This window comes from Myotis nattereri, assembly GCF_964212035.1.
Source record: "Myotis nattereri genome assembly, chromosome: 3".
Taxonomy (NCBI): Eukaryota; Metazoa; Chordata; class Mammalia; order Chiroptera; family Vespertilionidae; genus Myotis; species Myotis nattereri.
The window spans coordinates 190,617,657-190,632,633 of NC_138077.1; the positions used below are offsets into that span (position 1 = coordinate 190,617,657).

General features: G+C 42.6%; 1 protein-coding gene across 1 annotated transcript in view; it reads right to left on the reverse strand.

The window, feature by feature from the left end:
- The window catches only part of MACF1 (microtubule actin crosslinking factor 1), a 340,411-nt gene that overhangs the window by 104,254 nt on the left and 221,180 nt on the right, over positions 1–14,977 (reverse strand). The window contains exons 39-49 of the mRNA XM_081085882.1: positions 14,802–14,951; positions 13,322–13,537; positions 13,095–13,244; positions 10,878–11,111; positions 8,505–8,654; positions 7,443–7,676; positions 5,716–5,919; positions 2,960–3,478; positions 1,947–2,123; positions 1,563–1,686; positions 41–249 (exon numbers count right to left, since the gene is read on the reverse strand). Coding sequence (XP_080942008.1) covers positions 41–249; positions 1,563–1,686; positions 1,947–2,123; positions 2,960–3,478; positions 5,716–5,919; positions 7,443–7,676; positions 8,505–8,654; positions 10,878–11,111; positions 13,095–13,244; positions 13,322–13,537; positions 14,802–14,951 — 2,367 coding nt within the window. The remainder of the gene's footprint in view (positions 1–40; positions 250–1,562; positions 1,687–1,946; positions 2,124–2,959; positions 3,479–5,715; positions 5,920–7,442; positions 7,677–8,504; positions 8,655–10,877; positions 11,112–13,094; positions 13,245–13,321; positions 13,538–14,801; positions 14,952–14,977) is intronic.

A 14,977-nucleotide genomic window follows, 5' to 3' on the forward strand; every position in this document is an offset into this window, starting at 1 on the left:
CAAATACACTCTATGCAAACTCTTTGGGTAGAGGTCTTACCATATTAGTGGCCAGGGCTTCTTGGATGACTTCTGACGACAGGGATGCCACCTGTTCCTCTTCCAGATTTTTTTCAACTTCCATGATGGACTGCAACAAGCTGTCCAGGCTTTCCTGCACACTCTGAGATTGGGCAATTGCCTTCTGCAGCAGAGCAGAGCGCTCAGCCAGGCTAGAGGAGAGGCTTTGGAAATGGCTAAGTATCGAATCTGGAAAAACATGGCCATGAAAAGAGAAAGTGGAGACTATTTTTGTGTTGTGCTTTAAAAAAAAATGTATGAAGTTGCATGTTAATTATAACAACAGACATTAAGACAAACAGAAGTAATAAGCTTAAAGAACTTTAGTATTTGAGCCAGATTCCATGAACATTATTTGTTTAGCACCTACTATATGCCAGAAATTGTGCTAGATACTGAGGACTATAGATAATTGGGATAAAGTCCTTGCCTTGTTCAAACCTAAGACTCTGAAAGAGAGGGCAGGCAGAGGAAGGCACAACTAACCATGAAAATAAAATCCTAAGTGCTATAGTGGTACTAAAGAGTACTAGAGAGAGGAAAAAAAAAAGTTTAATTGACTTGCCCTGGCTGGTGTTGCTCAGTGGTCTGGGAGCATCATCCCATGCACTAGGAAGTCATGGGTTCAGTTCTCCGTCAGGGCACATACCTAGGTTTCAGGTTCAATCCCCAGTTGGGCACATCCAATCTCTGTATCTCTCTTACATCAATATTTCTCTCCCTCTATCTGTCCCTTCCTCCCTCTTTTTTTTTTTTTTTTTTTTTAAATATATTTTATTGATTTTTTACAGAGAGGAAGGGAGAGAGATAGAGAGTTAGAAACATCGATGAGAGAGAACACATCGATCAGCTGCCTCCTGCACATCTCCTACTGGGGATATGCCCGCAACCCAGGTACATGCCCTTGACCGGAATCGAACCCGGGACCCTTCAGTCCCCAGGCCGACGCTCTATCCACTGAGCCAAACCGGCTTTGGCCTCCCTCTCTAAAATAAAATTTAAAAATAAATATTTTAAAAGTAAAAGAAAAAAAAAAGAGTACTAGAGAGGCCTGAAAAAACCCCGATTATTTCTTATCTTTTATTTCTTTTGGGAGGTGGTGGTGGTGGTGAGGACTTTACAAAGGAAGCAATCTCTTGGCTACATCTTGAAGCATGAGTAAGAGTTCATCATGCATGGGAAGCCTTTATTTAATGTTATCAGGTAAGCAACAGGAAAAACGTCAGGATTAAAGCAATGAAGAAATGACTAGTTTATTTGGAAAGGAAAGACGTAGGGTGTATCTAGAAGGCAGAATGCCTGGGCGAAAGGGGTTGAAGCCAGATTGCAAAGGTCCTTCAATGATATAAGAATAAAGTTCATGAGCGGGTGAGCTATTCACGTGTATATATATCCTCAGCACCCAGCTAGCACCAGATACCTGTACAACACAATGGGATCAACTACGGAACAGAGGTACACACTAGGAATCAGACAGCACTATGCCTGTTGCTGTTTCATACCTGTAGTTTCTTGAACACGCTTGCGGTCTGGGGCTGGTTTCCCTTTAATTTCCATGAGGTCACAAGCTACTTTTTGAAGTTTTTCTACAGGTACTTGGTGTTCAGCCAATTCCTCCTGCAACTGCTGCTTGTTGATGAAAAGGGACAGAAGAAAAACATCTGAGTGAGTAATCAAAGCTGGTTCTAGGACCCAGAGTGAGTTGTATGATAAGCTGCACAGAATAATTCTCAGCTTAAGCAGAGCCACCAATATTAGAATAAATCGTTTAGGAATGAGATCTTGTCCAAGGCATCCCAACCATTGTTTTTAACCTAAAGGCCAGAGTTTGCTTTACTTTTGGGTGCTGTAAGCCATGCAGTACAACAGCCTGTGTCCTGGCTTACCTTTGTTGTTGCAAGCTGCTGTTGCAGGACCCCAGGGTCAGAGGCTACAGTATCTGAGAGGAGCTTCTCCACCTTGACCTCACAGGCCTGCATCCAGGCCTGCAGGCTGTCAGCGCTGCTCTGGAACTGCTGATAATGGCCTAGCAGCATGTTCAGGTGAGAGCCCAGTCGTGTACACTGTGCCAGAGAAAGGAGGGAAAGAAAGCTTAGGCCAGGCCAGGCCAAAGGCAGCAGCATCCTAGGCAGAGTCCAGAGAGAGGCTGGGCTCTGTTACGGGGAACTCACTGTGGATGCAGTTAGGGGTAGTGGCCATGGATAGATAAGTAGCAACTACCTTTTTATGAGTGGGTTCCTCATCATTTGATCCATTCTATTCACCTCAACTCTATTACACACTGGGGAAGATTTAGTGAGTTGTATGGTAAGCCATCAAAGAAATATGCATCAGGCTGCAAGAGAAATGGGACTGAGAAAAGTGTCTCTCTGAGGGTTAGAGGTATTGATACAAAGCACAAGACAGGTGAGAAAAACTGACTCGATTCTATGCCTTAGAAGCTAAAAGGAGTTCTCTGATAGGAAGATATGGATTTACCCCTGGGTGAGAAGAACTGACTACATTCTATGCCTTAAGAGCTAAAAGGAGTTCTCTGATAGGAAGATATGGATTTAATCCTGATGCTCTGTCCAGGAATACAGACTGTGCACTGGGTTTAAGTTCCCCCTGCGCTATGTCTCGAGGAGCCCTTGTGGGCTGGTCATGATACAGAAGGCAAGCACCTCCACCAGCACCTCTGGGGTGAGACGCGCTGCTGATATTGCTAGGATCGGGCACTAGCCGTGAGCCTTCATGTTTTGCATTTTTGCACTGCTCATAAAGACGCTCTATCTGTGGTCAGTATACAAATTAGCTCATTCCCTGTGTCCTGAGGTTTCTAAGTCTCAGAAACCACCCACAGTTGTGTGAGGGATGCCACGATCGGTTCACCAGAGGCTGCCAGGAGCCTCTCCCATACCTTTGAATGGAGAGCAGTGTATCTCTCTGTTGCATCCTTCAGCTTGTCCTTCACTAAGGTTCCAGCTGCTGATGGCTCCCTGCCTTCCTCCAGGCAGTTTTCAGTGTCCAACACTTTCTGTCCTGAGATGGTCACAAATCTCAAGTCTCCTTTGTGGGAAATTACATCCTCCGAGAAGCTCCCCTGCCGCTTTAGCAGGGAGGGGAGGGATTCGGGGCTGCTGTTACCCTGGTGCATGTTCTCCAGCTCTTTCTCAGACCGTTCGAGCCAGTTTTCAAACTCTCTATGGTCCTGCAGAAACTTCTGCAGCTCATCCCGTAGTGTCTGCACCTGCTTCAGCCCTGCCTCTGACTGGGCCAGGGAAGTCGCATACTGTTCCTTTAGCTCTCCTAGCTTCTCCTGCAGTGTCTGCCGTTCCTCAGGTGTGAGATTGTGGCCATGCTGGTCCAGGAAGGCCTGAGCTGACTGGGTGGCCAGGATGAAATTTTGCTGCTGAGATAGCAATTCTTGGTGATGGGCCTGGCAAAAAATCCCCCCAAACAAAGGACAATTAGCAGGGACACCACAATAATGTGGTTATGTCTACAACTAGAAGTAGAGAGAGATTTTCATAGGCCACTTTTATAGGTGCTCAGAAATCACCAATTTCTCTCTCTCTCTAAGCATTATGCCATATTCCAGCTGAACTGACACATACCGAATCTTAATGTTTTCAAAGACATTTTACATGTATTGTCTCATCTGATTTGCTGCACAATCTACAATGTAGGAAGACAATAAAATATCCGTATTAAAGATGGGGTTAAGTGAATACCAAAAAGATGTACTACTGACTAAGGTCATGCAGGTAGTTAAGGGATGAATTGTTGACCCGACTCTCTTCACTAAATCATCCTAAGTCTAAGAGAAGGTACAAATGGCCAGCGCATAATTACCCACATGAATGGAAGGAGAGAGTAAGCTAGGTGAGCCATACATGGGACAATTGCCAATTCTTAGCTATGAAATATGTCAGTCAATTATCTATGGAGACTGTCCTAACAGGAAAGATCTAGGGAAATTAATGCATTAAGTAAATGAGTTATGCATTAATGAGAGTGAGCTGTGTTTCTGGACAGCACAGGTAGTTTGTGCTGTCTCCATGTGCTTCCATGTGGACCTTTTTTCTATTCCCAGGGAACAGAAGTGAAAGAAGGACAGTAGTGGTTGTTCGAACAACGTTCTTCCCGAGTCTAACAGAAGTCAGCGGGAGTTCACTCAGTGTTCCTAACTACCCATATTGTTGATGCAACTACCTAGAGAAGGACTAAGCCTACTTTTCTTCAGAATATTGTCCGGTTTCAACCTGTATCAACCGCAATCTGATAGCCTCAGATTCCAACACCCTCTCAGGGAAGCTGGGGTGAGAAACATATCCTGCTCAAATAACTAGTAAGGAGCATCTAGTACCACAGCCTGTCTATGTACCATCCCGATGCCCCCTTCTCATCCTCCAACCCATCCACCTATAAGTAAGGCCGTTTCCTTCCTAGGATGGAAATACTACTTGGTCAAGCTGACTGATGCTAACAGCAAGAGGTGTCAGGAAGGCTCCTAGGACAGCAGAACCATCTCTGCTCTGTGCCAGGGCTTTGGGGGACACACTACAATGAACCTCCCAAGCACAGAATGGGCATGCCAGAGGCAGAAATCCCATTAGTACACAATAGGCACCGGTCCACACAAGCCGTTCAATAGAAGCACTCCAGCTAAACCAAATTTTTTTGTGCTAGGAAGGTAGAACTACTGAAATATGTGATGCATGTGTTAAAGTGCCCTGAATATATCATTATCTCTCAACCACGCAATATAATGTGCCAGCTAATGTCCCAGGAGATGGTTTATCTGGTTAGTTCACTGATTTATCTCCAATGCCTGTCATATAGCAGATGCTCAATATTTGCTAAATGAAGGAATAAATGAGTAGAGAGAAATAGTAAGAAAGAAATGGTTTCATGAGTAAAATAGGAAGCCATTAAAAGGATGTAGCATTTTAGAAAGATTACTTAGTGTGGGGGATGAATTGGAGGATTAAAGCCTACAGGCAAGGAGACCAGTAGAAGCTACTATAATAATACAAGTCCAAACTACAATAATATCTCCAGATGAAGACGTGGGCTGCCTGTGAAAGAGCTTTAAGCAACATGGCATTTGATGGCTGATTCGATATGGGACAGTGAGGCAGGGAAAGGAGGTTTGAATGTCTAATTCAGGCAATTAATACAGGAAGGACAATGTGTTTGATCAGGAGAGGGGTATTATAATGAACAGGCATTCCATTTTTCAGTTTGAGATGCTTGTGATTCCAACTTGTCAAGAGAAAGACAGATTCATATAATGGCTTGAAGCTCAGGACAGCATTTGGGCTAGAGACAAATATATATATATGCAATTATTTAGTACAAATGGTAATTGAAGTATCATGAATGGATGAGACTACCAAAGGAAAGTATATTTTGAAAGATGAGAGCAAGTCTAGGACTATGTTAAAAGCTCACCAGTATGTGAAATGGTGCCTGGGGGAAAGGCAGATTATCAGGGGCAGAGGAGTGCTATGTGAAGTAGTGCTATGTGAGTATTTCAAGTGCCAAAGCTGCTGAGACGTCAAAGAATATGAACTGAGAGGTGCTCCCTGGATTCAGGAGCAAGGAGGTACTGGTGACTTGCTCAGGGCAGAAGAGAGTCCCCAGCACAGTGAAGGCAAGCAACATCCTCACCTTCATCTTCTCATACTGCTTGTCCAGTTTCTCTGAGGCCTGGTTCACGCCCATGTGGCCGTCAGTGGTATCCAAGGCGCCTTTCTCCAGGCTAGCTCCTGACAGCTGCTCCATCTGTCCACCAGGTGACCCCACTGAAGCCACCCAATCCAAGAGAGCATCAATCTTACTCCTGTTCTCTGCCAGTTCCTTTGCTGCTTTACTCTGAAAGGAGTAAAGGGAGTCTAATGAGAAGGCCTTAGATACTCAGCTATTATAGGTTACAGGTGAAGTCAAGAGGAAAATGTTTATGCTAAAGAAAATGAGAAGCTCTAAGACTGGGTATAGTCAATCTTTGAACCCACAAAAAAGAACGAGCAGCTGCCGAAACCGGTTTGGCTCAGTGGATAGAGCGTCGGCCTGCGGACTGAAAGGTCCCCGGTTCGATTCCGGTCAAGGGCATGTACCTGGGTTGCGGGCACATCCCCAGTAGGGGGTGTGCAGGAGGCAGCTGATCGATGTTTCTCTCTCATCGATGTTTCTAACTCTCTATCTCTCTCCCTTCCTTTCTGTAAAAAATCAATAAAATATATTTAAAAAAAAAAAAAAAGAACGAGCAGCTAAATCTGTTGAAAAAATAATTACTGAAAATAATCTCTAGATTTTTGTGTATATCTTACTGCTTTAAAAGATAGGGAGAGCCTTTGCCAGTGTGGCTCAGTTGGTTGGAGCATTGTCCCATGCACCACAGGGTCACAGGTTCGATTCCTGGTGAGGGCATATACCAGGGTTGTGGGTTCACACAGGAGGCAACTAATTGGTGTTTCTCTCTCTCTCCCTTCCTGTCTAAAATCAATTTAAAAAAAAAGGGGGGGGGGGGGAAATCCTAGGATTTAAAGGCCCTTATTTTATTAAGAGGTGATTTAATCCTGACACCCCAGTAAGGCCTCTCGGCATTCTTTCTAGGCATGCAAAAGTGATACACTGGCTTGACAGGGTAAGAGATAACACAGACATACTCAATTACCTGGCTGCGTCTTCCTAAGGGAAATACAGACTTCTCCTATCCTTTCCTCTGCCAAACAGAACACCGAGTACTAAAACGATTTCATGACTCAAGTATTTTAATTGATTAAAAAGGATATGCCAAGGGATACATTCACATAGTTCAGACTTCATCTTCAGGTAACTTATTTCTATTTTCGCTACCTCCCTGTTAGCTTCAGAGTCCATGGCTGGACAAAGGATTCTAATTCAATCTGCCAGTGCCAAGTAGGGTGCAGAGACCATTTGAGACTTCACCTTCTCGTGGGTTTACCCCAGTGCCATGATCTCCCCGAAACTACAGTGAAAAAGCTTGGAGACTCCCCAGATACTTCCCCCCACACTCCTGGATCACCAGTCCAGATTCATGTAAGAAACATGCCATTTGCATTTTCCTCCCAGGGTACCACCCTTCCTCACTAAATTCTTTTTGACATTTTCCTATTATTCAGAATACTAAATATACAGAATGCCAGATTTTTTATTTTTTTTGTAATATAAACTTCCTACCAATTATTCCTGACTTAAAGTTCTTCAGAATATTAATGAAAATAAAGTACTGGCTCACAGACCTGTTCCTGGAATAGCCCCTTTTCATGACTCTATGCTCTGTGTAAGGCAGTTCCTCCTCATCACCTTTCATTTGTGTAGGTGCTAATATTTTCTTTTTTGGAAAATACCAAGTGTCACAGCAGTCTGGTTACCTTTTCAGTCTCCTGCTGTAAGGCTGATGTCACTACTTCCTCTAGCTCCTTCTGGGCCACCCGCGTCCGTGCCTGAAGAGCCTCATACTGCTCCTTCGCCTGATGAAGTTTTTCCCGAAGAGTTGTCAACTCCTGGGGGCTCAGCTTGGTCTGGTTCTCTTCCAGGAACCCTTCAATGTCTTTGACAACACTGGCAAATGAGGCGGCACGATTCTGAATGTCGTCCTGTAAATCCTAACACATGAAAACAGGAATGGCAGAGCCTTCAACTTTAGTTGCCTAAGACCTAACAGGACTAAGGTGGAATGACTGGGATTGACATATCTGCAACAGATGTATGTCGCTAATATTTAATTTTTTAAGCAAAATTTAAATTTAAATTTCTGAGAAAATATTTAGTGAAGACAAAAAAGGAGACCCATAAACATGGTGAATAGCAGAGATTTTTATTTTGTAATGAGTTATCCTCAAAGAGATCATTCTCCTATAAAGAAGAGTTGACAGCAGTATTCTAGCTGAGCCCTTCCTACTCTCATCCTCACTGTAGCCTGTAAGAACCAGCAAGGTGTGGGTACTGCCTAGTCTCCAGCCTCATCATTCCTAATCTTCCTTTTGTTCTTTTTAGCCCAATTGAACTAGCTTTCTTTCAGTTCTGGAATATGTGGTGCTTGATCCCATTCCCACCTGAAGACAGACACATAAGCCTCAGCCTGCATATTCTCTTCCACCTCCCACCCCTGCATTCCTTAACCCCTACACATCGTTCATTTCTCAGGTTAAGGGACATTTCTTCAAGGTAATCTTTTCTGACATTCTAGACTAGATTGAGTCTCTGTTATATGTTCTCATGTAACTTTTCCTTTATATGTATAATAGTTAGTAATTATTTGTACATTTTTGTGATTATCTATAATATCCATCTCTTTCACTAGACTGTAAGCATCATGCGAGCAGGGTTATTTGCCATTATGTTGCTAACACTAAGCACGTGCCTGGCACATAAGCAAGCCTTTATAAATATTTGTTGACAAAATGCAAATAAATGGATTAACTTATACTGACCTTCAAGTCACTTTGGTTCTTCTGCAAAGCAGAAAGATCCTGCTGGGAGGCTCTACCTTGGTGGCCCACCAATGCTCTTTCCGCCTGTCCTATCCAGCTGCAAAGATCCTCCAGTTTCTCATGACAAGTATTTTGTTGTTTCTGCAAGGTCTAATTAAAATGCAAAGGGGCCAAAAGACAATTAATAATCCTCGTTTTACAAAAACAAGGTAACTCCCTGAAATATAAAACAAGGTTACAGCTTAAGATGGAAAAGTTGGTGGGAGACTAGAACAGGAAAAAGCACAGAATCATATTTAAAAGCTCCCCTCATCTGCTGACCTGGGTCTGGGGTCTGGATTATAATGAGGGGTAATTTCAGGTGAGAATGCTTCCGGGTTTTGGTTTGGGAGCTCCTTTGCCAGACTGCTGTTATTATCCTTAGAAATGGAACAAAGAGCCCAAATGCTTAAAAGCCAGAGATGATAATAAATAGTGGTTCTGACCAATTCCTCTACCAGAACCAGGGGTTCTGATCAATTCCTATTAGTCAAAATATGGAAAATTATAAGGATGTACTAGAAGGAAAATAAATCAAGAAACTGGACAATTTATAATCTAATTGAGCTTCTTAATAATTTAGCAGACTTATAAATTCAACGTCTCACAAATGTAGACACCCTTTAAATCGGAATGAGGGGCTTGTCTATTTTGAGAAAGAAAGTGCCCAACATTAGCAACTGGCTGTCGTTCAGTTGTCTACACTGATATCAAAGAGAAAAGCCAGGCCCAAGGGGAGGGGGGGAATATGTTTCTGTGCCTGATCCCAGATCTCATCTCAGTTGCCTGACACGGAAGCACCTGACTGAGCAATTGAGCATGATGTGTCCTCCTGACCATCCTTCTGAAACCATTTTCCACCAGTTTCTACCTTCTGATGGCATTTTAGTCACCTGCACTTACAAACAGGTGCCAAAACTGGCCCTCTCTCCCCTCTTTAGGACAAATGGAAGGGCTCTGCAAGAGAACTCCTAAGAGCTCTTCAGTTGTAAAACGGGATCTTCATGGGTTAGGATGGGTGCAGACTGAATCTGAAAAAAGCAAAGCAAACAAGTTAACACACAGACATACACATGCATTCAGGGCAAATATAGAGAAGCAGAACATTTCCGACAATTACAAGGTTAATAAACATTGTGGAATTAATTATGTGCTCAGAGAGAATGTTCACATGCAGTTGTAGCACCGGTTGCAGCTCAGAGGCCTACCCTGGATCTGGGCTGTGTCTTACTTAAGATGGCTCAGACCAACGCTATTTCAGTAACTGTCCATAGGCGATATACACTTCTAAGTGAGGACAGTGCAAATTTTCAGATTTGAAAAGTAACCTAAACTATTTCATTAGTATTTTATTTAGATTTTAATAGAGTTGAAACAACTAAGCAGTAATGGGGGGCATATAAAATTGACTAACCTAACTTCCTTTAAGCCTGACTCAAAAGCTCTATTCTACTTTGTACAATATTTAATAAAGCAGATCCTGAGATGGATTTGCTGGTGGTGATAATGACAATTCTAATATCATCTTGCTGAATTCCAATTTATTACTCAAAGAGCAGAAATGGTATAAGCATCATTCGTGGCCTTCTAAGGTTGTTACCATTAATACAATAATGTTAACTTTTGCAAGAAAGGGTCACAACGAAAAGTGGTCGGGTGGTTAGTTTTTTCCCAAAAATGTATCACCGCTGCTTCTACACATGGTTTTCCAAAATAAGCACCGGGCACGACAGTGTGAAGAAAGGGGCTGGAAAATAATGATACTTTAGAGCAGCAGTCGCCAATGGGTGGTCCGCGGACCACTGGTGGTCTGCAAGGTCTGAAAGGTTGGCGACTGCTGCTTTAGAGGTCCTAAAAAATTAATATGACTCTGATAAAAATTTCCGTGTCATCTGCTGGAAGGTTGTCAAGGAATCTGAGTGTTAATCATTTGAAAAGCCCAGAATAAAACTGACTTTAACACTTCTTCTCAAGAGTCAGAGTATCTAAATGTTTTTAACGGCCTTCAAAAGAAGGCTAAGGGAGAAAAGAGGGCTGGGGATGTGATTTTCATTGAAAGTCAGAGACAATGAGACACAGTGAGGGGAAAGTCTTATAAAAAAGAAAATATTTGCACATGCATACACATGTAAACACATGTATTCTCTCACACGCATACATAAAACCAAAACATGGCAAGAAAAACAGCCTGCTGTAAACTGGCCTGAATGACATGAAATTTCAAAATTGGTAAACGCAGGCTCCTGGAATCATGGTAGATGTATTCTGGCCAGAAAACCCAAACACAGGACATCCCAAAAGACAAATTGGGCCCAGCTGCTGGTTCAGCCTGACCTTGACCAGGGCTGCCTGCTCCACTTGTTGACGATGACCCTGAAAGGCATTCATCTGAGCTGCAGTGTGCGCCACAAGGTCCTGGAAAGACCCCTGCAGTTCATTCAGAAGCCTCAGCATCTGCCGGTTCTGCTGGGGGGACAAGTCCTGGGCATGCTCGGAGAGAAAGAACTGGACATCGAACGCAAGAGCATCCAGCTGAGATTTCCTTTCAGCCATGGGCTGTTTCAAATCCTAAGGTAAGTAGAAAAAGGGGGGGGGGGGAGAAATAAAATTTCTAATTCTCTACTGAAGCAGAAACTGTTGGTTTTAATAAAAAACCAACATAATCAATGAGAGGCTAATTTTCTGTATTGTTGTAACTGACACTGATCATTCCTAGAGCCAAATAAGCACTGGAAGTCTCCCGCACTTCTGGTCTCTCCACACTCCTCATGAGTTACCATTCAGCTTCCTTTAATATGTACTGACGTCCAAATGCAGCAAGCTTTCATGTGTTTACGTTAACAGAACTACACCAGAACTGATCTCAGATCTCTGAATTTATTTTTTTTAAAGTTTGAAAAGTACAACATCAATTTCTGGTCTGAGCTATATCTGCCTAATTTATTTTCTTAGGTTCAAAATTTATATGTATTTGTCCAGCAGTTACTGATAGGTCAGAAGTGAGAAAATATCCAATTTATTTGTGGTTCATTAAAACATGATTTTTACAGTAAATAATGTTGCTTATACATTTTACAACTGTGAAGGATTACAGTCTTTCTTATATAATAGTTACATTGCTCTCTTAAAGCAGTAATAAGTGCCTAAACATTATAATTATCAATTTTCAGACCATTAAAAGCATGCAATTTTCCCACAAAAATGTAGTAGCCATCAGCTGTTACACTGGATATTTCAATGGCAATAAGAATAATTAAGATATCTCTATCTCTATCACTTTGAAACTGAGAGCAGCCAGCAACCCTGCAAGGCAGGCTGGGAGGGCTTCTTGGCTATTTATCATTAGACCATGCTTCCTTCAACTGTGAACACATGGACTAGGAAACTATCACTACGAAAACAAGGCTTAGACTGTGGCTCTCTCCCATGAAACAATTCATATAACTTACAATGGGGGGGAGGAACCAATGCACACATGAGATGCTACATTTTTATATCTTGTACTAAGTCACAGAAATTTTCCTCACCCTTGCTTCTTATAATACCCTGCAGTGAACCAGAGTCTGCTACTCATTCCCCCCAATGACATCTTGGATAAAAGGGTATAAAAGAAGAAGGCAGGTCAGTTCTTACAAGATAAACAGGAGTGAAGTTGTATACGAGGAGCCTGACCATGGACAAACCTTTGTCTGCTTCTCTTAAGTCTAGGGAAAAGGGAGAGGGTGGAACAGAAGGAGGGGACATCTCTGGTTCTGCTCTGACTTTAAAGAGTTTAAGCAAAGGATGGAAAAACCTGTGTGAATAATATCTAATAGTATCTTAAGTATAACCATCGCCCCCCCCACCCCCCCCAAAGGAACAATGTTCAGGAGAAAATTCTCTGGCTCATATGTATCTCAGAGCCTGTATCTTTCTCTCACTGACTTATGAAAAGTACCAATTAATTTGGGGCTTAACAAGAAAAGCATCTCTCTAGATCAGGAGTTGGCAATCTATAGTGCCGGCCAAATGTGCCTGTCAACTATTTTTGTAAAGAAAGTTTTATTATAACACATCCACGACCATTCATTTATGTATTGTTTATGGCTGCTTTCATGTTTCAATGGCAGAGCTGAGTGGATGCCAGAGAAGTGGGCCATTTTGAGTATGACCTACAAGACCTAAAATATTTACTATCTGGTCCTTTACAGAAAGTTTGCCAAGCCACAATCTAGATCATTGACCAAAAATTCTCCTGAAATTGATGTGTGTGCATAGATCTTGGGCAAAACAGAAAACAGGGAACAGACATTAGATGCTCAGTTATAAAGAGGCCATTGATAATAATAGGCCATTCTGCAGACTCTCTCAGAGAATAGCTGAAAGGAAAAATAATCATAATGACTGAAGTGCCAGAGGTATGATAACCCAAAAAACGAAACATAGCAGACTTTATTATCTCTGAAAATGGAAAATCAAATTTTCCAAGAAAGGTAAGTACTGGTTTCTGTGGCAGGAAAATAAAATTGACAACTCAAAGGACAAAAGCTTGAGAATGGCTGCAAATTTTACCTCACATTGTTGGAGACACTGATTCAGGCTGTCAGCATCTGTTTCACTGCTACATTCCCTGCTATTCAGAATGAGAATGGTATCGCCAACCCAGGTTTGCAGATTCTGAAGTTTGCCTTGTAGCTGTTTGTGCTGATTTAACACTCTAGTCTAAACAAATAAATGGCAAATTAGATGATAAAAGTCTCCAAACCTGCCCAGACTTGGTGAATAAAACAAGAAACTACCTTTTTTACTTCCACAGCATTCTGCAGCTGGAGTAGTCTGGAACTCCAGCTGTCACTCACGGAGTGGAGGGACTTTTGAAGATTCTTGGCATCCTTCTCCAGAGCCTTCAGCAGTTGAGCAGGGACTTCTTGAGGCTGGCTGATGATAATCTGACTCACACACTCCAATTCCTGACTCACCAAGGTGGACAGATCCTTTAGCTCCTTGTCTAACACCTGAGGGGATACAATAAAGTTCCTTCCAAAATCAAGACTAGAAATCTTGCTATGTCGGAATCAGCTGAGAAGACATTTTTCTCTCACCTCATGCCTATAAAGGCTTCAGGGCTTCTAAGGTGTTTTGATATACAGTCAACAGTTTATTTGGTTCTCACAATCACTAATCCTTGAGGTAGGTGTGTAGATATTATAATTCTGGATTTACAGAAGAGATGCCTCAGCACTTAAATGTAAAATTGTGTCTGAGGTGAGCCAGACAGTAAGCAATAGAGCCAGGACTTGGATTCAGGTATTCTGACTCAGGGCAATGCTGGGTCCACTACAGCTTGCTGCCTCTCTGAGAATGTCATATGTCTTATTAATATTATGTAAAATAAGTCAATCAAAAAGGACAACTCCCCCTCTAAATTCCAAGGGGGCAGAACCAAAGAGCATAAAAATATCCCAAGCCAGCCTTCCTACTCAGCTAGTCTACAGTATTCTAATCTTCAGTAGAGAAGCCCGAAATCCTGTTAAGGTGTGGAAAGCTAGATAGCTCTTCTGGGCATCCTCCTTACTTCCCCTTCAGCCACTACCCAAGGTCATACTTGGATATTGAGAGATCTGGTAAACCTCTACAATCTCTGCCCTCATTGTGTCTCCAATCCTGTGACGACTCTTAACCGCCAGGTTTGGTGAAAGCTACTCTTCCTTCCTCTCAAGGCTGTCTAAGTCTATGTCCTCAGGAACCTCACTCCATCAGCGATCACTTCCTCTCTCCTCTAACTTCAAGTTCTCCTTTTCTTCTTTCTCCTCAGCCCCGGAAATCTACTCAAAAGATTCCTCGTTCAGTCCATCTCCTCCAGCCAGTGTCCTACCTCCTTCCTTGCCTGCGCTTCCAAGCTTCTGGAAAGAACGATGTACATTAATTGTCCCCACCTTCCAATCTCCCATCTATTCTCACTGCAACCTAGTTTAAAGCCCACCAAACCACTCCGCTGAAACCACTCCTATCAAGTTCACTAGTGACTTTGAGGTGCTAATCCCACTTTTGCCCTCACTATACTTGGTCTCCCTACTGTAGTTGACCCTGCAGACTACTCCTCCCTTGAGTCTCTTCTGCTGTAGTTTCTGTGAACCAGTATTTCCCAGTCAGAGGTCTCCAGTTACACCTTTCTAATCTATTTTTTGTTCTTTAAATCATGGTGTGTTGAACATGTTTTTTCTTCTCTACTTCCTCCAAATTGGTGGGCCTGGAGAAAGGAAGTCTCTGGGAACTTACCTTGGCCTGACATCGCAGATCCTGTAGCTCTGCCAGGCTACGCTCCACAGGTTGAATCTGTTTGGTCCTCATTTCAATGTCTCGTAATAGAGACAGATAGGACACCAGCTTCTCATCATGCTCTAGACAGAGTCGCCGGTTAAATATATTCTGTGAAGCCAAAAAGAAAACTCACT